At 42.5% G+C, this 24,857-nt stretch overlaps 1 protein-coding gene across 1 annotated transcript in view; it reads right to left on the reverse strand.

The window, feature by feature from the left end:
• MAPKBP1 (mitogen-activated protein kinase binding protein 1) overlaps positions 1 to 24,857 on the reverse strand; it is a 51,882-nt gene that overhangs the window by 8,156 nt on the left and 18,869 nt on the right. The window contains exons 15-27 of the mRNA XM_009319258.1: positions 24,428 to 24,503; positions 22,179 to 22,290; positions 21,533 to 21,596; positions 18,427 to 18,552; positions 12,155 to 12,303; positions 11,397 to 11,446; positions 10,633 to 10,869; positions 9,431 to 9,600; positions 7,666 to 7,811; positions 7,008 to 7,178; positions 6,033 to 6,111; positions 4,133 to 4,443; positions 2,425 to 3,336 (exon numbers count right to left, since the gene is read on the reverse strand). Coding sequence (XP_009317533.1) covers positions 2,425 to 3,336; positions 4,133 to 4,443; positions 6,033 to 6,111; positions 7,008 to 7,178; positions 7,666 to 7,811; positions 9,431 to 9,600; positions 10,633 to 10,869; positions 11,397 to 11,446; positions 12,155 to 12,303; positions 18,427 to 18,552; positions 21,533 to 21,596; positions 22,179 to 22,290; positions 24,428 to 24,503 — 2,603 coding nt within the window. The remainder of the gene's footprint in view (positions 1 to 2,424; positions 3,337 to 4,132; positions 4,444 to 6,032; positions 6,112 to 7,007; positions 7,179 to 7,665; positions 7,812 to 9,430; positions 9,601 to 10,632; positions 10,870 to 11,396; positions 11,447 to 12,154; positions 12,304 to 18,426; positions 18,553 to 21,532; positions 21,597 to 22,178; positions 22,291 to 24,427; positions 24,504 to 24,857) is intronic.

A 24,857-nucleotide genomic window follows, 5' to 3' on the forward strand; every position in this document is an offset into this window, starting at 1 on the left:
TTTGAACACAGTGGGCTTCTGTGCATTCCAAGATTTTTTCCTTTTTTTTTCCTTTTTTTTTTTTTTTTTTTTTTTTTGCTGCTCCCCTCCTCTCCTCTTTTTGTTTTAAACCCAGCTGTTTCTTCTCATGATCGTTTCTGGATTTCTCCTCTGATCATGCTTTTTATGCTGGTCTCCAGCTTTGTGAGCTGCCAGTCTGGAGAAAGGTCACGAACATAACATAAATGCTTGAGTAACAGGCATTTTCTGCCTCTCAGGTATGCAGAGCAGAGCTCTTCAGAAACCAGCAAAGAATATTAAACACAGCAACAGTATTAAGCACATCTACAGCATTTTAACTGTAGATGTCAAAATGCTTTAACAAAAACAATTAAGTCTCTTTATCTGCAGCTGTTACACAGGCAGGAAAATGGAAGGGCAGAAAAATTAAGTGGAAACCCAAAGTCACAGAGCAAGTCAGAAGCAGAACAGGTCTCTGTCAACCCTACAGTTCTAATCTAAACTGCCGCGCTATGATCCACAGAAGCCACAGTAAACTGTTCACAGCAATAGCCAACTTGGATCTAAACAGCTTTTCCAGCATCTACCACTAAAAATCTGGGAAACATGGTCTGCAAGAAGCTGAAGGCTGACAGCTGTCTGTTGAGAAAAAAAAAAATGGGGATCTACTGAGCTAAATCATTCTAACTCACTAAAGGATGCTCCTAAATATTCTGTCAGGGCGTGCTATGTATTGGGAGCTGCTTTAAAAAAAAAAAAAAAGAAATCACTGCTGCAAAAAATTGCTCTTTCTCTGCACTATCTGTGCTAATTCTGCAAACAAAGATTCATAGCAACTGACTAAAAACCATGTGATATGTAGCTTGATTCCCAAGTCCAGAAGAGAAAACTTAGCCTAAAGAGTACAGGCAACTGGACTGTTACTTCTGTGCTGTAGGATGCGATTCCACAGCTCCAGGCTGCATCTGCTGTCGGAGGAAACCTCATCCATGTGCAAGTAGGGTCCGAAAGTTTCAGATGCACTCACTGTTCTATAGAGCAGCTACCCTATGATATAAAAACAGCAGGTCCCTCAGACAAAACACCACATTTCCTGTTTTACGTAAGAGTGCTTCTATCTTAGGGCGTTTGATCCCTCTAGAAATGCAAAAAGAAAAATAACAGTGCCTCAAAACCACATTATTCCTCTGCAGTGCTTCGGTACAGAAATATCGCGCTTAACCATTGCAATGAATGGAGGAGCAGCCTGGCACCGCAAAAAGTAATTGATCAGAGGATTACAGAGGTGTCCCTTCTCAGATATGAATAAGAACAACATATCAAAAGGGATTAAAAACTGCGCGCTGTATAGTCCCCCTGAAGGTACAAGGTATCAGTGCGGCAGTTAACATCCATCTTCCTACTGCACGACTCAGCTGAGTATTTCAGGAAGGCATATTTCCTTTCAGGTTGTGACACAAAAGAAAATTCTCTGGAGGTTTTAGTCCCACAGCAAGTGCTGTGGGACTAAACTGTCTTCTCTGCCACTGGAGGTTTTCCTGCCTTGGAGGGCAGGATTTTTGCTTCAGTTTGAAGTTACCTGCTAGTTTTTATTTGATTGAAGTACCTTCAACCAGGGCCTGTAATAGATCCAAGAGCTGTTTTCAGCAGGTAAAACAGTTTCCCACCTCGTACCTTTTTCTCCAAACTAGAGGTAATTCAAAAATTAATCCATGTTCTTTATGCTCAAACCCAAAGGCTAGGCCTGCACGTGCACTGCATACCCAGTTTGCAGACATGTCCTTAAAGCAGAGTGATAGCAACACAGAGACTTTCTCGCTCTCACAGGTGGCTACATTAACGTAGCAAGGAACTCACCTTGGTCAAGCCTCATCTCATGCAAGAAAACTGTATGCAAACCCTTCTGGACCCTGCATACTTACACATTAACAAAGTAAAGCCTGAGCTGCCTGGCATAACTTCACTGTCACTATTATCTGTGCTTGCTAGGTTCAGCTGGCACGTGTTGGCCTGCACCTTCATCTGCTGGTCAGACATGCTCTGGGGGGCGCACAGGGGATGTAACCTACACACACTCATGGGGATTCCCAGCACATCGGTTTTTAGCATTGACCAGAAAGAGGTATTAGCCCCTACATGTAATTGTATGACTAAGAACACGAGTGCGCTGAGGTCTACAAAACATTCAGCTAAAAAGGACCTTCAGACATAAGACCCAGAGGAAATGGAAATTAAAGACTGAGAAAAAGGTGTCAGGTTGAAGAAGTGTCTCACCATTGAGGGGATGGCTTATGGAACGAGACAGGTGCAGACAGGACGAGACAGGCCAGAAGCTGGACGTAAAGAAATGTGATGGGATCGTGAGGCGGTTCACAAAGACAGGAGACAAAAGGGGGAAGATAAGAGATTGGTATCCATGCACACCTGAGACCTGTGCTGAGGCAGTTAAAGATGTAGGAGGCCTCGGCCTGATGGGGTCTAGTGGGCAAAGTCCAGGTTGGTTGTCTAGCACACAGGCGATGCCGGTGATCCTCTCCCTGCACCTGGGCAGTGTGCCCTCAGGAGACCTCAGGTGCCGGCCCTCTGACAACTCCCTCAGTTTTGGATTAGTGACCCCTGGCTCATCCTGGCAACTTGTCCTTGAGACTGGACTCTCCGCTGGGCTCTCCTTAGCAAGTCCTGTTGGGATCTCTCTACCAGGAACCAGAGACCCAGCAGTTTGATTCTCCCTCTTGGAGGTTCGGACCTCAGGAAAAGAGGGTTTCTTTTTACAGGCCCCAGCAGGTGACTGCGGAGACTGTGGCTCAAGCAGGGTTTTTGTTTTGGTAGTGGGTGAGAAGGAGGCCAGTGTGGGTCTATCAGGCAATGGCTTGGGAATGTCAAGAATCAGATGTGCTCGGTTTGATGATGCCAACTTGCTGTGGAAGGACTTGGGAGATGAGCAGTTTACAACTGGCTGAAGTGCTGGCTTCACTGGAACATTTTCTTTCACTGGTAGCTTAATCTTCTCAGCATCTGCTGTGGAACTAAACTGTGTCTTCTCTGCCACTGGAGGGCTAGTCCTCCCATCGGTCAACATTTCGGTGGAGAAACCGAGGTACAGATTTTCCCCTACAGATACGCTCCTTGACATCTTAGCCCGGAAGCTGGTTGTGGGGTTCATGTAGGACTTTGGTTTTGCAGCCCTGACATCTTTGGCCAGCAGAGCACCAGATCCATCCATCTTCAACATACTGGCTGATAACACCCTGCAACTGTTAGGTCTGGGATCCTTCTCAACCACCATAAGAGTCTGAGGACGCTGCTTGGCAGAGGAAATCACTCCAGGACCCTTATCTGTGAAAATTAAACAGACAAACATACCAAAAATAGACAAGACCCTGCAGTGAATTCCAAAATCGGAAAGTAACAGAGCTGCTCCAGCCTATATGCCTCAGCTCAGGCCCTGGGAGAGGCATACAGAACCACTACTTCAGGTTAATATCACCAAGCCTCAACAGCTTTCTTTTTTGCCCATCCCTCATCCTGCTCACACACTGCTGCTTACCTGATGAGAGAGACTTGTTCTTAGAGTGTATGGCCAGAAGGTCTCAGACCACTGTGACGGTTAACTGAGAGGCCAGAGGAAGCAGGCAAAAACTTATATATGGTATTGTGGTGATAAGGTGGTTTTTGTTTTTTTTTTTAAAACAAACTGAGTGCTTATTGATGGTTCATGAGTTGACTGTTTCAAAAATGGAGTTCTTTCACACAGAGTGCGTAGATACAGTAAGGTCCCTCTTACTGCCCCCACTCCTTTCCTCCTTCTCTCCTTCCCACCCCGGGGATCTTCAGTCTTGGCCTGGAGCAACCACCCACAGCAAGAGAGAATTTCTTTGCAAATAGTTCATTTCACCCTTGGCATTGCTCCTCCCACAGCTGCCAGACAAATATCAGAGACTGATAATTAGGAAACCAGCATCTGCATTACAAATTAAAAATATTTTCCCTTGACAGGCTAAGAGTTAGAAGACATGCAAAGCTTGTGGCTCAGAACGCAGAAAGACATAAGCTTAATTTAAATCTCTACTCAAGCTCAAATCTCCTCATTTCATTCTCTGGTTTATACCGTCATTCCAACCTGTGTCCTTACCCTCATGAACGAGGTCATGAACTGACTGTGCCTTTCTCATCACTGCATTCACAGGGCCTTCTGGAAAGGATGCAATAACCCGTCCAGGAGCCATAGCAACTCTGCTGGCCTCCAAAGCTGATCTGCGTTTTTTCTGGACGTAAGCAGCCCGATTTGAATTTACACTCTCCAGGAGCTGGCTGTTCTCCAACGCATCACCAGGATGGCTGCTGCCATTTTTCAACAGGTCTGGTGTAAACCGATTGGTCTGGATTGGTGGCTCAATTGGCTTTGAATCCAGTATCAGATTTGATGAAGAGACTGACAATCGTCTAGAGAACACGATAAAGAAAGCCCAGTTAAAACAAGTAAGTATGTTGCCCTGGACAAACAGGCACATGCATTAAGCCAGTTTCTCTGGCATAAAGAGCCCTTCCCTATCTGGATTTTTTAAAGTCAAAAATGCCCTAGGCTGTTACCACTTCATTCTACTCATCCCTGGAAGCACTGGTCTTCAGGCATTTGACCTTAGGCTGTGCGATCACAAATAGCATTGGGTCACTATTTCCAGGGGGGACACTGTAAAAGGTGAAGGCAAAAGGGAAGGAAAAATTCCAGGCAGAGGGAAGACTGGGCAAAATCAGGTCAGGTCTTTTCTCTTAGCTCACTTTACTAACAATGAAATCTTTTCCATTCTAAGATACCCTAAGAGAAAGTAATTATACTTTCCTAACATTATGAAAGCGTAATTACTAGGAAAGCTGGTCAGTATCTTCAAGAGGGAAGCCTAATTTCCTCTTCCTCTCCACTTCAGACAAGCATAGTGGACTTACCTCGGAAAGGAGGCAACTTTCAATCTGGCATGTTTGAACAGATTAAAAACCCAGAAGTTTTCATAATCTAAAACTACCTCTCTTGTTACATCTCTAGAGCACCAGTGACTTCCTTCACTCACCACTGCAACTCCCCAGAAGCTTACACAATAGCTTTCACTATGTGACTAGTATATTTCACATACACTGACTTTCTTCCCAAATGTACGATCCCAATGCAAGTCAGACTAAGAGGCACTCCTGACAGCACCAACAGCAGCTGACTACAGCAATGACAAAAAAATTTCCCTAACATGGTGAATCTAGACACAGCTGGTGAACCATAGAAGATGTACCCAAATCTGCTCAGTCCTATACAATGAAATTAATTTAAGCGGAGATATTAGGATGTCATTTTAGAGGAATATGGGAGTATTTGTTTGTTTTAAACATTTATGAACCCAAATCAACAAAAGTATTTACCCCACTTCTTGTTTGTTTTTTTTGTTTCTTTGTTTGTTTTGTTGGGATTTTTTTTTTAAACAACAAGAGAAACAGCTTGGAGAGACCTTTTGGGGTGCTTTAGGGTTGAGGTTTTTTTGGAAGAATAATATCCCCATGGGGCTTTGTATGAGACACCAGAGCACCCTGTGAAGGCATGGGACTGAGAAACAAAGCTGAGTAAGAAAGGACTGTAAAACAAAGGAAAAGTTGATAAGCCTACTTTCATTGTCCAAGCTGAATGAAATGCAAAAGAATAAACAGAGCATAAACAGTGAAGAGTAAATTAGATGATTAGCAATTCCTCCAGCTTAATCAATCAAGGCATTAATCATGAAACAATTAAGCACATTTTTGGTAGAGGAAAAAGAACAAAACAACAGTGTTGCTTTAGGAAGAAACGGAACAGCTGAAGAGGCACAGGATGGCCTGTCCAAATCACAAGTGTCTGCAACCAGACTGCCAGGTGTTATGCTAACACTTTGCTGTGCCTAGGCACACTAAGGCCAGAAGTTTGCTCAACTATTTTGACCCAGGGCCTAGCACGAGACCAACTCACACTAGTAAAAACAGACCGACAGAAACACTCAAAAGAAGCAGAGCCATACCTGAGAGCCGGGGACTGGGAAAGAAAGCGAGAGGATATGCTGAGGTTTTCAGTTCTTTCCAGATTCCTACATGAGCCACCTGAAAATTTTGGTTAAAGGGGAGAGAAAAGGGAAGCAGTTTAGTTACAGAACAAACATTCTGACATATGTATTTTCTTATCACAGACACGATCAAATGTTCCCCCATATCCAAGGGGATTTTTTGAGCTAAAACCACAGAGAATGAAATAATTTCATTGCCTTTGCCTTTTCTGTTCTACTTAGATTACTCTGCCTTAAACTGCTACTCTCCCTAAGGGTACGCCTCCTCCTTTTTCTCTTCCCTTTGTGTCCTATCCTGCCTGTAGGACTGTGAGGTACTGGCATCAAGCAGAAAACAAACCAATCAAAGGAAAGGAAAAAAAAAAAAAGAAAACAAAAGAAAACAGACAACTCACATAGATATTGCTGCCTGCAACCATTATCAATTCTAGAAAGATATGCTTTGTTCTGGAGTTGGTCGATAAAGACTGACCAGCTCCTTTGCCACTCTGATGTCTCCTCTTATTCTCTCCCTCCACCCAGCATTTCAGCCTTTTCTTTTGTGACATTTGTTATGCCTTAATATACCACTAGAGGCCACTACATGTCACCTATGGGAGGGGGGGGGGGGGGAGGCGGTGAACACAGTTAATACCTTCATATACAACAGGAAAAAATAGTCTGCACAAGAGAATGGCTCTTCAGGATTCTAGGGACAATACTTAACCCAAACTGACACAGACCCCAATCTCATCCACACAAACTTACACGCAGACTGATGGAGTTAACGGATGTTGCTCTTCTTTAGGCCTCTCTACATTGGTTCCCCATTTTTGCCCCCTCGTACACACACACCCACGAAAGCCTAGCAGAACTTGTAGCCTGGTTTGGTTTATACAGGGAACAAATCTGGAGTGACCTCACAAAGTCCCCCTACAGAGCAGAGAGCTGTACCTTTTCCATCAGTGCTGCCCAGGGTCCCAAAATGCTGCTTGAGGAACTTTTCCTGATCGGGTGTCTGGGCGATTTCTCCCTCTGGTATGCTAGTGCCCACGTCCTCCTCTCCTTCCTCCCCCTCCAGGTCTGAGATGCCATCCACACTTAAGGGCTCAGTGCCTTCAGAATCTGGGAAAAGGCAAAAAACCCAATGCTGTAATAGCATAATCACAGTAATATTAGTCAGGTTAAAAAAAGATATTCAGCAAAGATGCTAAATTGAACCTAGAATGTTAAAGCAAAAGTCGGTCAGCATTAAGTGTAATTCTCTAATCTACCATATCCCACAAACAGCATAGCCTATGGGATAATCAATAGTAAACCTGCCTCCCTACCTAGCAAGGTAAAAGAAAGCCAAAGGCGCACAAGGAAAGTGCACTTTAACCAACTCCTGCTTCTACAGTGGTTTCACTGAAGTGCCTGTTCAAATGTGCCTGAATCTTTACAGCAATACTAGCAAGAGTAATAGGAGCGCAACCTCAGTTCAGCTCATGAAGAGGATCAAGTATTAGAGATCAGGATAGCAACTGATAAACATGGCACAGAACAACACCAGCAAGTTTCTGCAGTGTTCCACATCACATATAAATACATTTATAACGTCTTCGCATCTTACCTTCGTTTGGATGGTCTGGGCTGGACAGACGACTGCTGCTGTAATCTACAGAGCAGGCACTGTCAGGACTGTGTTTGTCTGGGCATCCATTACTGTGATAACCTCTACTTAGCTTCCCGTGGGGCAACGCTTTTACCTGGAACTCACTACAAGAGAGACAGGAAAGATACAACACTAGAAGAGATATTTGGTTTACATGTAAAGAAGCACATTCTAACTTTAATAAGGCCTTACCTGTGTTAGCAACACCTTTGATTACAAAAGTAAGGCTTTAAAGAGAAAAAGAAGTTGATTTCTCTCATCATTATACAGTAAATTTTTTGCATTTCATTAAGCTTGGACAGTGAAGTCTCAAGGGGACTGTGACTTTCTGGGTGTTGTCAGTTTCACATGATTACCAGGAACCAGCACAGCACTGCCCTGGCTTGATTTCCAGCACAGGTGAGGAACGATGTAGAGGTCTACGTAATGAAAAAGGGACTAAAACCAGGCCTATACCTGCATGATGGAACTCCAGTTTGCCACAGATTTGAGCCCTAATATAGTATTTTTTCCATGTTTATGACCTGCTTTTCTGGGCAATTTCTGTGTTGCAAAATAGAGAAGATTCTGGGTTTGAGCAAGAGTAATTTACTGAATAACATCATACAAAAATACAATATTGTAGGACAGGGTTCCTGATTTCTGTTGTGATTTCACGAGCCTTATTTTGTCAAATGACAGCAGCACCGTTCTTTTGGCTGATGTCTGAGGACTTCAGTTTTCCACTTTATGAAATACTTTGGTTTCAGATGTACTCCAATGCAAGGTAGGATGCAGAAGTCACTCAACGGAACTGAATGGCAATTACCCCTGGCAGCTTGCAAACTCTGCATACTTTGAGATGTGTGCAGCCTGTATCCAACATCACCAGAAGGCCTCCCTTTCTTACATGATGGAGCAGCACATGGGGCTACTCTGTCCAAATGTTATCATAATAAAATTAAAAATGTAAATAAAGAGAAACTGGGGGAAACCAGTTTCAACTGCAAAATCTTGGCATGTGCTCTTGCATAAAAGCCTGTCTAAACCTATCAGCTCACACTTTGTAACAGAGCAGGAGGAGACAGAGGAAATTAAACAGCTATTAGCATGAGGTTAAGAGGGGAAGGAAAGAATAAAATTCAGGGAAGGGAAAAAAATGGAGCACAGAATGAAACAGAAAATTAAGTGAGGTAGAACTAAAACAGAAGAAACAGCAGAGGAAGAAAAAAGGTCTCCGCTGTCTCCAGTGTCCTTTTCAATTCCATCTATCTCATGCAAGCCATTCTGTTTCCCACAACAGGGTCATCACATACTACATTTGTTAAATTCTTGCCCAATTAGGTTTGAAATTGTCATAAATAATAGTGTCCTGTCATTTCTCCTGGGCAGACATTTCACTGCCACGTATACGTCACTGTTGGGTGGTTTTCCAGCTTCCAAGTTTTCCCTTGCTTATTTCAATCCAGATAAGGGAGAAAGCAAAAAGGTTGCTCCCAAGTTGTTTATTCAACCAAAAAAAAAAAGAGGAGGCTGCTAATGTGCAGTTTCCTCCAAGGAAATATTATTTTAACGGTGCCTTCTTAGTTTCAGATTCCTTTAGCATCAGGCTGGCAAAAAACTCTCAACTAAACATGCTTGGCATCAATCAGGCACTGTCAACTCATCCAAGTTACCACACAAGCTGCAAGCAAACTAAAACAGAAACGTGTAAGCCATGCACAGCAGAGAGCTTATTTTTAACCTGCTAGGGTCTGTGGGATGGATTTCATCTTGCTCAGGGTAGATTACACACTCCTCACTCTCAGATGGTTCCAGTTCCTGAGAGAAAATCCCCTCTTCACAAGACACCAGCCGAATCACTTGGGGTCGCACACAAGACCGGTTATCTTGGGGAGGTATTGAGCTGCCAACCTGGTTTTTAAAAAATAAATAAAAAATAAAAATAAAAAAAGAGAGAGAGAAAACTAGATATTACCAGTGTTTTTTCTTAATTCAGCAAGTGCTGTGCAGAGCTGGAAAGTACGCATTACAGCACAGAATATGATCAGAAATCTGAGATCAGAAAACACAGCACTCCTATGGCTTTTCCTGTTCCTTATCTACTAAACTTGACAGACTACTGCTGTAGTTTCCTATTTTGTTTCCTGTTTGCAATCCCCTGAAGTCCTCTGGTGAAGTACTGGACTCCCCATCCCCCTTCAACCACACATCAGGAGTGTAAGCCACGTGGCAGCAGGTTCTTCCATTACCCTTTATAGACTGATCAGACATAGTTCAGAGAAGTCTGTGGGCCACAGCTGAAAAACACTGGTTTACTGCATGCAGTGAGCCCAATCCTCTCCTCAGTCATGCAGTTATAAAGGCAGGAAAAACTCTAATGAAGTTAGATGGCAGGACAGACTGCTACTGGAAAACAGTCACTAGCTTTCTGAGGTATGAGCATGCATTACTTGCTGTGACCCATCAATACTGAGATCTTGGATATGTTTTAAAGAGAACTTAATAATCTAGCACAGCCCACAACTAAGGGCATCATATGAGCCACATTTCAGTGGCTACTGGAGTCAAGAAACCGCACCCCAGCAGAGTGAGCTAACAGGCAATCAAGTACACATCTGTAATTCCAAGCGCAGCTTCTCAGCTTGTTTTTGCCATAAATAATCAAAGAGCTAAAAAAACCCATGAGGCCTTCCTCTGTCATTGGAAAGAAATCTTGATCCCATATGGGCTCTGCTACAAGATGGCAGAAAAGCCAGAGTCACACATTACAGAAATACTAACTACAAAAGAGTTATCAGAACAGATTTCTCAGAAGGCGTTTAGAGCCACCTTGAAAGGTATAAAGAATGGCATCAGGTAGTAATAAATATAGGTAATAATAAACAGAGGCAGGACAGATGCACTCGGTGTAGATTCACCTCCTTAGAGTAGTACTACCCTTACTTTGCTGATGTGCACAGGAAGATCTGCCTGTTCTTCTCTGTCATCCCCATTGCTGTTCTGAGACAGCGAGTCTCGACTCGGAGAACGGGAAACAGAGAAAGACTCCAACTGACGCAAGTCAAGCATGGATTTCACAGTCATCTCTATGTTGCTGGTTGGCTGGGACCAGCGCCCACGTTGCCGGGGCATCTTGCTCATTGGTGCCTCTGAGTGCTGGATTGCCGCTATCTCTTTGGCCTGAAGGAAATTGAAAGAAAGACAGTCTTAGGTTAGGGACTGAGTTCTGCTGATAGAAAAACAGGAGAGAAAACAAAAGACCCACAGAAAAACACAATTATATGTGTCTCTATAAAAGCCCCAAAGCTGTCAGTGAGACAGCTTAAAATTCCTCCCTTAATCATAAAGACATCAAGTAAAGATGATACTTTTGTTGCTGCTTCTTGCATAACTGAAAATTTAAAGGTCTCACTTGGATCCAAGTATATGATCAGCTTCAGCACTACGTGACATTCAGGCCAGAAATGAAGGGGACAAAAGCATAACATCTGATGGAAAGATACTGATGTAAAAATCTCAAGTGAAACTGTCTCTTAACTAGGCTATGTTTTGCCATCCCCAAGTCATTCTTCAGAGACGCTTCTCAATGGTTTCCCACCACAGCTGCACCTTTCCCACCAGTGAGAATGAAGTTTTTAATCTCCATGGGAATTTCTTTCCCAGTTTCCCTATGACAAGAAATACAATTTGAAGGTTTAGCAACTCACCCTCCTCATTTCCCAGTGGGAAAGGCTTCTTGAGAGGGTAAGGTCTGGATCTGGAAAGGGAAAAAGATACATATCTAGTTGACACCCTTGGCAGGCAGTCCAGCTTTTTAAAGACCCCTTGCCTCGTCTTTGCTCAAAGGCAGCATTCCTACACCTTTTGAACCAGCAGACCACTGCCAGCACATGCTATCCCATAGACCACTAAATTGTTGTATCAAAATTTTAATGGAGACGTACTGTTTTATATAAGATTTTCACTGACTCAGCAGACCCATTGCAGAACACTTGCCACAGTGCAGTGGCCCACCGAAGGCTTGGGAAAAAACCCTGCTCCAATACACTGTAGCATCTGTGGTAAAAATACCTCAAATAAGTAATGGTAATCTCTACTGTAAATTTTAGCAGACATCTCTAGAATCATCTGTGAGATCTCTTTTGGCTTCTGTGGACTTCTAATAGCTTGTAGACCCAAGCCCAGGACACTAATTCAAAATTTATTTGGCCAGTTGGAACTAGCAAGAAACTTGGAAATTTAATAACTGAATTTCTAATCAGAGAACTCCAAAATGTACCCCTCTTCAGATGCAGGAATGGGCAACTCCACATTACCCACTGGTGTCGATCCATCTGTTTCTGTCTTGGTCTTTCTCCTTCTGCCGATATCTTGTTAACCCTAAGCCAGTGTCTCTCATCTTCTCCCCACTTCACATTCATGCCATATTTCTCCATCTCTGCCCATGCCCCTCTCCCATTTATACCTGAGTCTCTCTCAGCATTGCAGTTGGACTGAATATGGAAAGACTGCAGCCCACGTAACTCATCTTCATCGTTCCCTTCGTCTTCACCATCCTTGTCGCTGTCTGATGAGAGTGCAGGCACAGAGGACAGGGCAGAGATGGACTCGTGCCTGGGAGGCAGGAATTGGAAGGAGTATTATGGTCTATCTCAAGAATTGCCCACCATTTCAATCCCTACACCAGGCAGTTCTCCACCTTATCTCCATCCACACTCAGCAGGCTGCCTCAACTCTCCCAAACAGCCCTCGCTCTAGCAAAACCCGTCTCTGAGAAACAGGGCAAGTTAAATCCTGCACAAAGGTGTGTAGAGCCTGCCACAGCAATTGTCTCATATGTGTGGAAGGATGACAGAAATCAGAACAGAAGTAAACGCATCTGAGAAAGTCAAGTGGAATGAAACTTGGCCTTCCATTTCAGACCCTGCCAATTCATAAGGTCAAGATGGTAGAGCATATTTGAAAGGCAAATATTTTTCCCACCCTTAAGCATTTCCTCTCTGGAACTGTTTTACACATCAAAAATCTCATAGAGATACTCCCTGTTTGACAGCAATTGGGTATATGGCAAATTGCCACATAAGAGACAGGTTCACATCAAGGATTGCAGAACCTGCAGGCACAGCCCACTCACCATAAGAGCGCTGTGCTGCCTTTTTTAGCCTTCAGACACAAGGAATAATGTAAAACATAGTTTCGGCAGATCTTTAATCAAAGTAGATCAGACAAGTGTTCCCACACAGACCTCAGAGGCACTCCCAGCATAGAATTCCCCAATACCAATCAAGGACACTTACCAACACCAAACTCTATCTTCCCTCTTCCTTCTCCTCTTCCCCTTCCTCCCCTCACCCCTTCAGTCAACAGAACCAAATGAACTAAGCCACTTTGGACAATAATTGAACACATGAAGAATCCCTGACAAATACATTTGAGTAGCGCCTACTCCATGGCCTTGAGCTAGAGTGCCAAACTCATTGGTGACATTTATAGGATATCACTGGTGGGTGTTGAGTGCCAAGCATTAATCATGAAATAAAAATAGCTCATCCACCAAATACAGCCTGGCCAGGGACCAACTTCTCCTGCAGCTGACAGATAGCAGGCAATATTGAAACATGGTAAGAAGTAGTTAGGGTATTTTAATCTTTTCTCCTCCCATATAGTGCCAGAATGTTAATTTCCATTTTATTAGGAGTGGCTGAGCAGTGACTACCTAACCCTTTCAGATGAGCTTTGAGGTGTTCTGGCAAAAAGAAGAGTGAAACTGACTGTAGTCTACAGAGTCCTCCAGTGAAACAGTTTCATGTTGGCTGCCCTCATCTACTTTTGACATTTGAGTTTGTCAGTCTCTTCCTCTTTTCTACTGTCCATCTTGTCACTCGGGTTCTTGCGCCTAAGCAGGGGAATCTCAACAAAGTTCAAGCACCACAGTACGTTTCAGGTTATGCCATGTTTCACCTTATAAGGTATATTACATTTACATATGGTAGACAATATTAACTTTGGATCAGTAACTTTGATAGCATCCTTCTGCTTGTATTCATGATGGTTGTTTGAGGAGTTTATTGAGGAAGAAGGGTTGGATTATTAGACATTTTAACATCTAACTGGTTGAATACCTCACTATGATGAAGTGATATGGCAAGGCAAGATTATGCGTTTGCTAAACTCCTGCATGTACTGTCATTGGTGTAAATGGAGAAGGGAGGATTGCTATCAATGTATTTTACGTTACAAATAGAAAGATGGCCTCTGTCCGTCAGATCGTGACTGACAAAATTAGTAAGGGGGAAAAAAGTATGTTCCAATATCCTCAAAGGACACGAGTAAGAGAATGCAAAACATATTTTGGAAGTCAGATGGGCGTTTTTTCATACCTCAGAGGAAGTGCCAAACAAATTATGAAGTCTCATCTGTCTGATACAAATGTAAGGTTATCTTGCATTATCCCAGCAAAAATGCATGCCCCCCTTCCAAATCCTCCTTTTCACAACTCAAATATGCTTTTCAAACTCAGCCCTGTGACTTGAAGGGAGATAACTGAATGGGGTTTTCAAAAGGATATTAGGCCCATTGACTTGAAACTGAGATGCTCCTGAAAATGGAACGTAAGTTCACAAGGTCTTAAGAGTTTTAACTGTTGTGCTTGCCCAAGTCAATCCCTCAATTTGGGCTTTACTACTTCCTCCTTTCTTTCCCTGCCTTCCTCTGTGTCCTTTGGATTTTCTTCTAAGCCCCTCTGTTGCACACATCTCCTCAACACTCTTCCTCAGTTCTTGTTCATGCTTAGACGGAAGTCAGAGTAATGCAGGGTGAGGTTTCAAGCATGGGGGCTGCTTCCAAACAAGCACCACACGAGAACATTCTGAAGCAAAGGAATAAGACAGAATAGCATGTACAGACATGTCCAATTCTCATGACATGTGACTCAGAGCAAGGATTTTGATTGTCCTTTCTCTTGTCTTCTTCCTTTGCTGAGGAACTATCCCATTCTAGTACCAATACTGGGTCTTGTTCTGTATGGATGGGCAGAGTCAGTTGCACTTCAGCTCCCAGTTTCTGAAGGGTCTGCCAGTACAGGGTAAATTGCAGGAAAGGACCTTCAGTTAGAAAGTCTTCAGGACACATATACAGACTTAAAAGTGCCACATGTCTTTATGGAGTTCTAGTATTAAGACATCTGATATTAGGTACTCCGTATTCTTTTGCATGTCCTGAATTCAGCCCTTCTTTCTGTTCTTAAACCAAAACAAAACGGACAAGAATGGCAACTACCCATTTAAAGAGGTATGCTGTCAGCATTCCCACTCTGATCTTGTGCTACTTAAACCCTCAGCTTTAGGGGCCTATTTATGAAACTGTAACATCCTATGTGGTAGGGATCACTAGCAGACTGCCTCCCACCCCCCTCCCCCAAAGGCCTAAGGGTTTTAAAAGAAAGTTAGCCTGCTTTTCCCCACAGAAAGATCACACTGCTTCTGACTTCAGCGTTTCCCTGGTGTTATAATTGCAGTAGTTCAGCACAGACTCAGGCGCCACTTCCAATCTGGCATCAAAAGCCTGCCCCATTCTGAGTCCTGGAAACTGCACAGCTTTCCTGGACTGGACCAAAGCCTCACTGAGAATTTGATAAGAAGCTCTTCTTTCCAAACATATCTGAGGGCACACAGTACTTCTTCAGCATACATATATTAGTTTTAGACAATTTAATTTGGATAACATTTCTATCTCCTGCTATTTATACTAGAGCTTCAATGAGAGTCACAGAAAAAGTTACTTTTAAAATTAAAATAAAAAATATAAATGCTCAGCTAAAACATGACTATAAGCCCTGCAAACATTCCACAGTAAAATCAATTTAAAACCTCCCTTCCAAAAATTTGAGACAAGCTTTTCTAAACAATAAATGCATACTCGGATCAAAATCAAAACTGTATTAAAAGGCCTTCACATGGTTCCTTCTCTGAAAATATAAATACCTCAAAACCAAAATGTACCAGCAACATCAGCTGAGTACAAGTTCTATTATCCCCAACAATCAAAGCTCCTTACGTTAGGCAGATGAGAGAAAAGCACACATCTGCATTTATCACAACCAGAAGCAGAACTGAAAGGCTCTCAGGGGCACTATGGAGAACTGTGGGTCATACAGGTCAGATCAGTTCCAAAATAATCCAATGTTCCATAAAGGTAAGTCAGAGAAACCCTTCAGAGGAGAAACTTTAGTCTCTCTAAAGTTTTTGGAGGGACTGAAAAGGCTGGGATTCTTCAGTTTGGAGAGAAGGCTGGATGGAGAAAGTTATGATAGAGGTTTACAAAACCATGGGGACTACAGATAGCTGGATACAGAACTATAGTTCACCAAAGCTAACAATATTCAGAAGCAGGGAGCTTTCAATGAAACTAGTAGGATTGTGATTTAATAGACAAAAAAAGTCCTTCTTTCCACAGAGAGCAGTGAACTCCTGGAACTTGTCACCATGGGAGGCTGCAGAGGCAGACAGTATTACAAAGTTCAAAAAGGATTTATACAAATTCAGTGGACAATGGGTCCATGACCAAATACTAAAGGGAACAGGCAGAGATGTACCTTCTAACATCCCCGATACAGCAATTGAGCATGAGGCGAATGGACCACAAAGGTCCATATAGCAAGGCTCACACAGTGTCTCACTAAACAGCATCTTCCATTGCCACTGTGACAGGCAGAATACAGGGCTTCATGGAGCACTGGAGCACCCAGAAAGGCATTTTTACGCTCCAGATGTTATTCACCTGGGCCAATCCCTGCCCTGCCAGTCACAGCTGGATAGAAACAGCACTGTTCTGAATTGGAAATCTTCATCACCCCACTGCCTCCTCAGTTCAGTTTTGTTTCCTCAGTATTATTTTGATTATTCATCTTGTCATACGTTCATACTATGAAACTAGGAGAATGCATTACTACCCCCACAACATTCTAGCAATACCTTTCTAGAGAAAATATCATAGAAGAAATGACATATCACCAGGCAGGGACCTTTCTTATACTACTGTGGGTCCTTTTGAGACAACAGTTTTACGCCACAAGGTGCAATCCCAGTCTCCACTGCAACCAGTCAGACTTTGGAAACACAACCAGAACAGGTACAGGGCATCTAGAAAACCAATCTTACTCAAGTTCATTAGTTTTTCTTCTCCCACCTCAGTAATGCTGGTCCAATAGGCTCTTCCTCCATATTCAGTCCCAATCCAAAATGCTCTGGAGTTATGTCTTTGCTGATCTCCAGTGACCACAGCGGTCGATCAAAACTGAAAACAAGCTTTCAAAGCTGACCAAACAAGTAGATTCCAGGCTTGCAAAGAGGTTACCAAACAAGTTTAATAAAGTGCTGGGCTTGGCGTAGCACTAACACCGCCCTTCAACAAGCGTCTGTGGCAGAAACAAGTATCACCTAATGCGGAAGAGGACTGGGATTATCTGTCACAGGCTGAGCCTCAGTAGGGTAAGGCTGCAGCTGCTGGAATAATGGAGAGACTGCTATAAAAAGCACATTGCTTGACAGCTCCAGAATTTTGGCTAGAAAAAAGGCTTCCTCAGTTCTCCCAGCATCATTACCAAAAGTACTTATTAGACAAGACTCGTTTCAAGAATGAGCAGATCAAGACTTTCCCAAATGAAACTATGCAGACAGACTTGTTTCAACATCACTCGCTCCCAAAGGGAGTGGGAAGGTCCCTGTGATACTCTAACAACCAGTGTGGCAAGTCCTCCAATGTTTTGGCATTTTTATATCCAGAACTCAATTTGTAGTCATTTGGAGGAAGAAAATTGTGGGACATAACATCAAAAATCTGTGTTTATCTTTTTTCCTCACTTTGATCCCATATCAGCTCAGTCAGGACTCTCTCCTGCCTTGCTTACAGTCAAATTAGTCTCAGCTACTTACTAACTACAGAGAAACCAAACACATTACACTAATGATCCATAATCCCCTGTCAGTCTTGTTCTGTTTAAAAACAGGCTCTGTGTTTAAGCATCACTTTTTAAAGAAAGGTCACCAGATAAATTTAGATCTATTCCATTTGTAGGCTGTGGTAATTTCTTTTTAGAAACGTTGTTTACCGAGCAAAAAATAATAATATGATTTAGCTGCTGAGAACTTTTCCCATGAAAATTATTTTTATATTTATTATTTATATTATAATTCTTTTTAGGTGACCTTTTTCAAAGCCTCCAGAAAATAGTTAACAAAGAAATAGCACAACCGTAAGGACTCTTTCAGAATTATGATCAACATGGCAAATTCATACAGCTCACAGGTATACTTCAGTACTGACACTGCAGAAAACAGCCTTTAAATTGCATTCACCCTAGATCCAGAGAACTTTATTCATGAAGGAGCAAGGCTTCCCTGGTGGGATGCTGTAGACCAGCCTCGGTATTGCTAGGTAAACTGCTTATTAAAGTTTTTGACCACATCATTAAGCTAAATTAAGACACAAGGGGCATTGCATACACATTGCAATCAGTGAAGCAACACTAAGTAAGTCTGTCTGGAAGATCACAGTCAGGCTTCTATATCCAAAGAAGAGGGGCACAAAAAACAGGGCAAATCCAACAGAAGAGTAAGAGAACTTTTGGAAGACACCATCAGTGAAGACAGCAGAAACCTTACAGTTGAATCCCAGTGCCACACTTTCCACATTAAACCCTACAAAACCAGCCACGTCTTCTCTGTCTACTCCGCTCACCTCATGAGTCCAGCTGTCTTGTGTGGAGGAGACTTTTCTGCCTGCCTCCCTCTCTGTTTCATGTCAGACAGTCGCTGCCGCATGTTGATGGTCATCTCTGAGCTCAGACGCCAGATGAAGATACAGCTGAAAGAGGGAAAAGTGAGGCTGGGGTCAAGTCTCAGTTCAGTTTATTGATATTATCAATTCCCACTGCAGAGGCAAATGAGCCCTTCTGTCTGTGGCGGGGAGAGACACACGCAGAAACAGCTTCACAGAAACTCTATCCCATCACAAGCCTCATGACAAAAAGGTAAAACCTGCCTGGCAAAGACTGCCTGTGGGCGAGAGCAACTGCAGAGATATTCGCACAAACTCATCTCTGATCCTATACCTTTATTTGACTATCTGACCAGCTGCTGAAGGAAATGCCGTAACAAGTTCCTCTGTGGTCAGCAGGATAAGTGGAGCCTACAGATGTCCTTTGCATCCTCTAACAGCGGCTAAGCTGCAGCCTCTGATTGCAGCTACCCCCATGGGCAAGGCTTTCCTAATGCCCACTATCCCATGGAGTCTCTGTGGTGTAATAACGGTTAAGCTTATGTGGCAGTACTTTTTGCAGTCAGGATACTCATAATATTTTACCTGGACTCCCTCCAGGAACCTTCTAAGGAATTTGATTGAATTTGGTCAATGTATTCAAAAGTGTTTAGGAGAGGGAAACAAACAGCATGATCTCACTGGTCTCATTTTCTTCAGAAATCTGGCTAAAAAATTTTAAAAAAGAAATTTCTCATCACATTAGAGAATACTGTATCTCACCTTCAGCTACTAGAAAGTAAAAAACCAGAGTTTTCTTTGAAATTTAACCTCAGTGCTAACTAATTCTTTTCATCTCACCCATCTTTCCTGTCTAGCTGGGTGCACTTACACTTATGTAGAAACAGAGATGGTGCTTTTACCATCATTTATAGGTATATGTGCAGGGAAAATCCTGCACACTACTTCGGAATCCAAAGAGAATTTAACCAAGTTCTTCAAGACGCATCAGTGCCACCATACTCATGGGTACTGCAATTCACCAAGGAGTTTTCAACGAGGGGCTTTCCCCTCTTCCTTGCTAGTTTGTAAAAATTCATTTGCTCTGCCATTTTGAACAATGGCCATGAACTTTGGTCTCCTGGACCTGAGGCAAATGCCAAAAGCACCAGGACCCTGAATGCCTGCATCTTCTCCATTTTTTTCCTCTTATGAGAAGACATTTTAAAAGGTTTTATTTCCATGCCAGAAGAAAAAAGAAACCCCATTTTGCAGTCTATGGAGATTTTAATGAAAAACTAAAAATTCCCTTCTTGCCCCCAGTGCCACTCCCTTTGCGACAAAGCTCAGGAGCATCACTCCCAGCTACTGAAGTCACACACAGATGCTTCCCATCAACAGTGAACACGCTGTCCATCCTCCCGCCCCAGCTTTTCAGCCAGGACAAAGTGGTGAGGCACTGCATCTGGGAACTATGGCAACCCAGGGGCAGCCAGCTGCTTCCCTTCAAGCAGCAGCTCTCTCGAACGTAACAGCAACCATTGTCCGCTGCTGAGAAAATACTGAAAAGCAGGAAACAAAATTCAGAAAGCAAATCTGGCTTGTTCATTTATCCCACCCCCACAGCTATCAAACCTAGAGATAAGCAGCAAACAGTATGAACTTGTAAATACATTAACATGCAACAAAGCTCTACAGAAGCATGCTCCCACCTACCCCTTTTGCCGCTTTTTTTTTCCTTGCCACTTTTCTTTTTTCCTTGCAATACTTCTCTCACATGGGTCTCCCAGTCCTCGTGCCCTTCTCCATCTCCATTTCTCTTTCTAGTCTCAGTTTTATTTTTTGCACACGCTGCTGTGTGTGAACAGACTATTCTCCCTGTTCTCCTTTGAAAAACACACTTTCTCCTCTCCTTACAGAGAAGTTCTTCATGAATCCTTTCCTCACTTCTCATCCACCTCCTCCACACCCTTAGTGAAGAAAATGACCCTTTCACTCATGGAAATGGTCAACAAGGGAACATTGCACTAAATCACAAGGATCACTGGGGACCTCAAACCATCCATGTTTCTGGAATTTATCAGAAATCCACAACAAAAGGACTCTTTTTTTTTCTGCAATTTTTCCCCTAATCTATTTACACACATGAAAGGTAAAGAAAGAGGAAAACCAAATTATTTACTTTTCACTGAAAGACAGAAGTAACCAACTGATGCAATTTAAGGTGATATATTGTATATTCTATAACAACTCACCCTCTAAAACTCTTTTTCTGGTTCAGTTGTGGTTTATTAATAGAAAAGAGAGAGAGAGAATCTGGGTTGTTCTGGCCTCAAAATAGCACTCCAGGAACTATCTTTCTCAAAGGAAAAGTTTTATTCAGTTCAGCTGATTTAAGCATTCACTGATTCCAGAAGTAGTGGGTCCACTCACCTCTACAATCATCACATTAGGCATGCATTCTCTTTTTCCCCTTGGGCTCAGTCTGGTGATTATTTAAGCTTTTGGTGAGCTGATTTAGCTCACTAAATCAGCAGAAAACTCAGCTGGGGGGGTGCTGATGTAGTGACCTGAATCAGGTTAATGAGGGGTCAACCGCACCACAGCTGACTTAAGGGAGTGGGGAAGACGACCATACGGACAGGAGCAAAGGGTGGGGACAGGCCTGTCCCTTTTGCTGCTAGACAGGCTCATTCACCTGGTGAAACCTCACCATCAGGAGTACTGTAAGACAAAGTTTTGGCGCCGCTGGTCAGAATATCACAAGCTGCATTACATTACAGAACTGAAGGCTGGTAAAGAAACTGGCCACACCCCTGTCTCCTTTCCAGCAGGGAATAGTACCTACACTCAGAAAACCACAAGACGCCCATTTCACATGGGCGTCTCATTCCACGGAAGGATAATATAAGCTCTGTGAGCTTTGCCAACAGCACACATTTAGGATTCAGAAAGCTCTGAGGTTTGTTTGGAATTCATAAAACATCCCTCATTTAAAAAAAAAAAATTCTACCTTCCTTCAGGACACACTTTAAATCCAGCGTCAGATGGCATGAACTGATATCACAAACAAGCAAACCCCTCTTACCTGTCACCAGAAACAGAGATCAGATGTTTGCAGTCATTACTGAATTTCATTCCGGTTACAATCTCTGTGTGAAATAAAGCACAAGAAAAAAAACCTTCCCTGAATTATGCCAATGGGCAGAAGATATCATTAGCCAAATAGCCTATCTGTGCTCAGCAACTCAAATTCTGATTAAAGCCAACACACTTCACAGATCAATATGCCCCAATTACCATAACCATTTAACAAAGAATCTAGGCTTGACATAGAAAGGGTATCCCATGGCAAAATAAGCACAAAGACTAAAGTCTCTTTTTGCCTGTAATAGAATAGCCCCTGCATGGTAGGAGCTGAGGGTGTATCATAACGAAACTTAATATATGCTGAAAAAACAGAGACTACCTTATAGGCTATTAGAAAAACTGTGTAAACAAATACATGGCCTGACAGGTGGGTGTGTGCTTGTGTTTTGCAAAGCAAAATGAGGTCTGAAGAAAGTTGCAATTGCAATGAAATAAGCTATTACCCTTCATCCAACCATAACCTACTCCAAAATATCCATTGGGTAAACTTCGGTGGAGAGGAACCTTCAGAAAGCTTTACTAGACCCTGCTATATAGTCATCAGCAGAAAAAAAAATGCATTTCCAGAAGTTTATGTGCCTTACCTGAATGACCATACATGGTTGCAACACACTCGCCAGAATAGAAATCAAAGATGGACAGGTTCTTGTCAGAACAACTCGTTGCAATATAAAGACCAGAGGGATCCGTTTGCACCTGGTTTAGGAGGTAAGAGAAGTGCAAAGATCTGGTGAGAAAGTGCCTTCAAACTGCATGAAAATGGTCCAGAATGCGCAAGACAGTAATACTAGTTAAAAAAATAAAATGCATTTTTATTTTTTTTAGCAATAAAAGCTCCCCCAGGACTCCAATTGAGTACCAGGCTATCCAGCATCCCAGGACAAATCTCCAACCTGACTAAAATGTTAAAACTATCTCCAACCTAATCAGAGACTAAAGGCACTTACGTTAAATGCCTTCATGACTGTGAAGGCACCACCACCACCAATGGACAGACTTATACCTCTCTCTCCTACCTCCTTTTAACCACTGGGGTCTGTCTTTCTTCTGTCTTAAGATCAAAACAAAACAAAACCACACACACACCAAAACACCCCCCCCCAAAAAAATAATCAGAGCTGAGAGACTTAAGTGAAATATTAAGACTCCAATCTTGAGGAGAGAAACCAAAGAAGAACTCAACATTGCAGAGAAATTGTCTCTGATAATGATGCTGTCAAATCTCCAGCATTTGCAACTCACGGTTTTGGGTTGTTTTTTCTTTTTTTTTTTTTTTTCATATACACCCATTTGTTGCTTTATCATGGATCAAATATAAAACCCCCTCCAAATGCCTCACTAGGTCTAAAGCAGCACTACACAGCAAATACAGTCATCGTCATCAAATGTCCTGCTTTGTCCTTTGTAGAACTTTAAGGAACTGAGAGTGAAAATGTCTGTTTTTTGAGGGAGATGTGGTATTTAAACAACGATAACTTTTTTGGTTATGTTTATTTTGTTGCTGTATTTTTTGCTTTGCATGTCACTGTTTGGGTTCTACTTGTTAAATTGCAGTGTATATTACGATCTCAGAACAACATGCCAAGAAAGTTTAAATTCCAGAGACAACCATAATCCCTTGGTTACATAATTGTCCTAAAAATGAACAAAGCAACATTAAAAATAATTGAGATTCCCCGCTTCAGCTACACATGAAAAAACCACAAAGATAAAGGATATTAAAAACAAAAAAATCCAGCTCCCAGCAACATTTCATGGTTTGTGGTCTGAGAAAGATATAATCAAGCACCTGAGCTTACCAGCATCAATTTTTCATTTTCATTACTCTGGCTTATAAAAAATTTTATACAAATTATAATAGGCAAAGAGAAAGAGAACTTATCTTTCTCTGTAAAACAGGAGAGGTGACACTGAACAAAGCTGTTTGCTTTCCTCTCCCATTCTACCCAGTTATTTACGCCCATCAATAATACTGCTGGCCTGTGCAGCTGAACAGAAATATTTGGTTTAAAAAGTAGAAAAATTATCAGTGAAAACAAATGCAATGAAGAAGTTTGTTTGGCAACTTAACCTGAGAGATATTTTGGTTGTGTCAATTGGTCTTCCCCCTTTAAAGACAAGAATGCAACTCTTCCACATCCCAATGTGCTGGCATCACTCTTAACACTGAATCTTGAATGCACCTGGTTTACCAGGGAAGCCCAGGACAGTGGCAGAAGCAGGCATGCTACCCTACCCCAAGGCCTGGATGCATTCAGCAGGTGGGAAACATGAACAGGCTCTCTCTAAGCAGTATGAGGCTTGTCCAGCACTCCAAGACCTGAAGAATATGGGCTTTTCAGGGTAGATACTACTTAATTTCATCAACTCAGAAAGAGTTTCACTTGTATTTGCCCTCTGGCAACCACAAATTTCTCAAACACTGATCAACAGGCAGCTCCACCTTAAAAATCCTAACAAAAATAGTCAAGAAAGCCAGAATGAGCCCTCTGGACCAGAAAGTAAAGGATTAAAGTAAATGGACTAAATCATTTCCTGACAGATACTGGTGCAGTTCTACTTGCTTTTACAGCATGGGCCTGTGCCTCACTTCAGAAATAGGACAGAGAGAGAAGTTACAGATCAACTTCAGCATTCATTGACTCTTTTCCTGTTACCAGCCCTTAAGGATGGAGGTAGGAGGAAGCAGCAGCAGGATAAGGGACAAAGTATGGAGCAAGCAAAAAAAAAAAAAGTTCCTGTGTTCAGATTTGTATTTCGTTTTCTTAGCCCTGAACTGCATTCAGAAGAGCTGGAAAAAAGGAAAAGGGAAGAAAGAAAGAAACCAGCTTACTTTGATGAGGGTGCCATCTTCTCCTTGAGATCCCTTGTAAAGCTTCTTCTGCTTCCCACTGCTTATGTTGAAAACCCTGAGGGGGACGACATAGGACAACATTGCTCATTTTGCCTGGGTACTGCTCTGTGGCTCTTGTCACCAAGATCCTTTTCTCTTTCTGCTCCTCATTCCACATGAGATACAAGGAACGGGGCCAAGCCACAGGAAGTGGAGAAATGACCTCTATGAACTATAACCACCAATCATCTAAACGGTTCAAGAAACAACCGCAAAAGTAATGTAGGGGCCCAAGACTGGATGATACGATATCAAGCAGATTATCTGAATTAAAATTGAGGCTTGATTCTCAAGCCAATAATCAAGTATAGCATCATGGCACTGAAGGAGAGGTCAAACGGGAGGGAGAAAACCTTGCCGTGCCTTGTAA

The sequence above is a fragment of the Pygoscelis adeliae genome, unplaced genomic scaffold, assembly GCF_000699105.1.
Source record: "Pygoscelis adeliae isolate BGI_AS28 unplaced genomic scaffold, ASM69910v1 Scaffold22, whole genome shotgun sequence".
NCBI classification, from domain to species: domain Eukaryota; kingdom Metazoa; phylum Chordata; class Aves; order Sphenisciformes; family Spheniscidae; genus Pygoscelis; species Pygoscelis adeliae.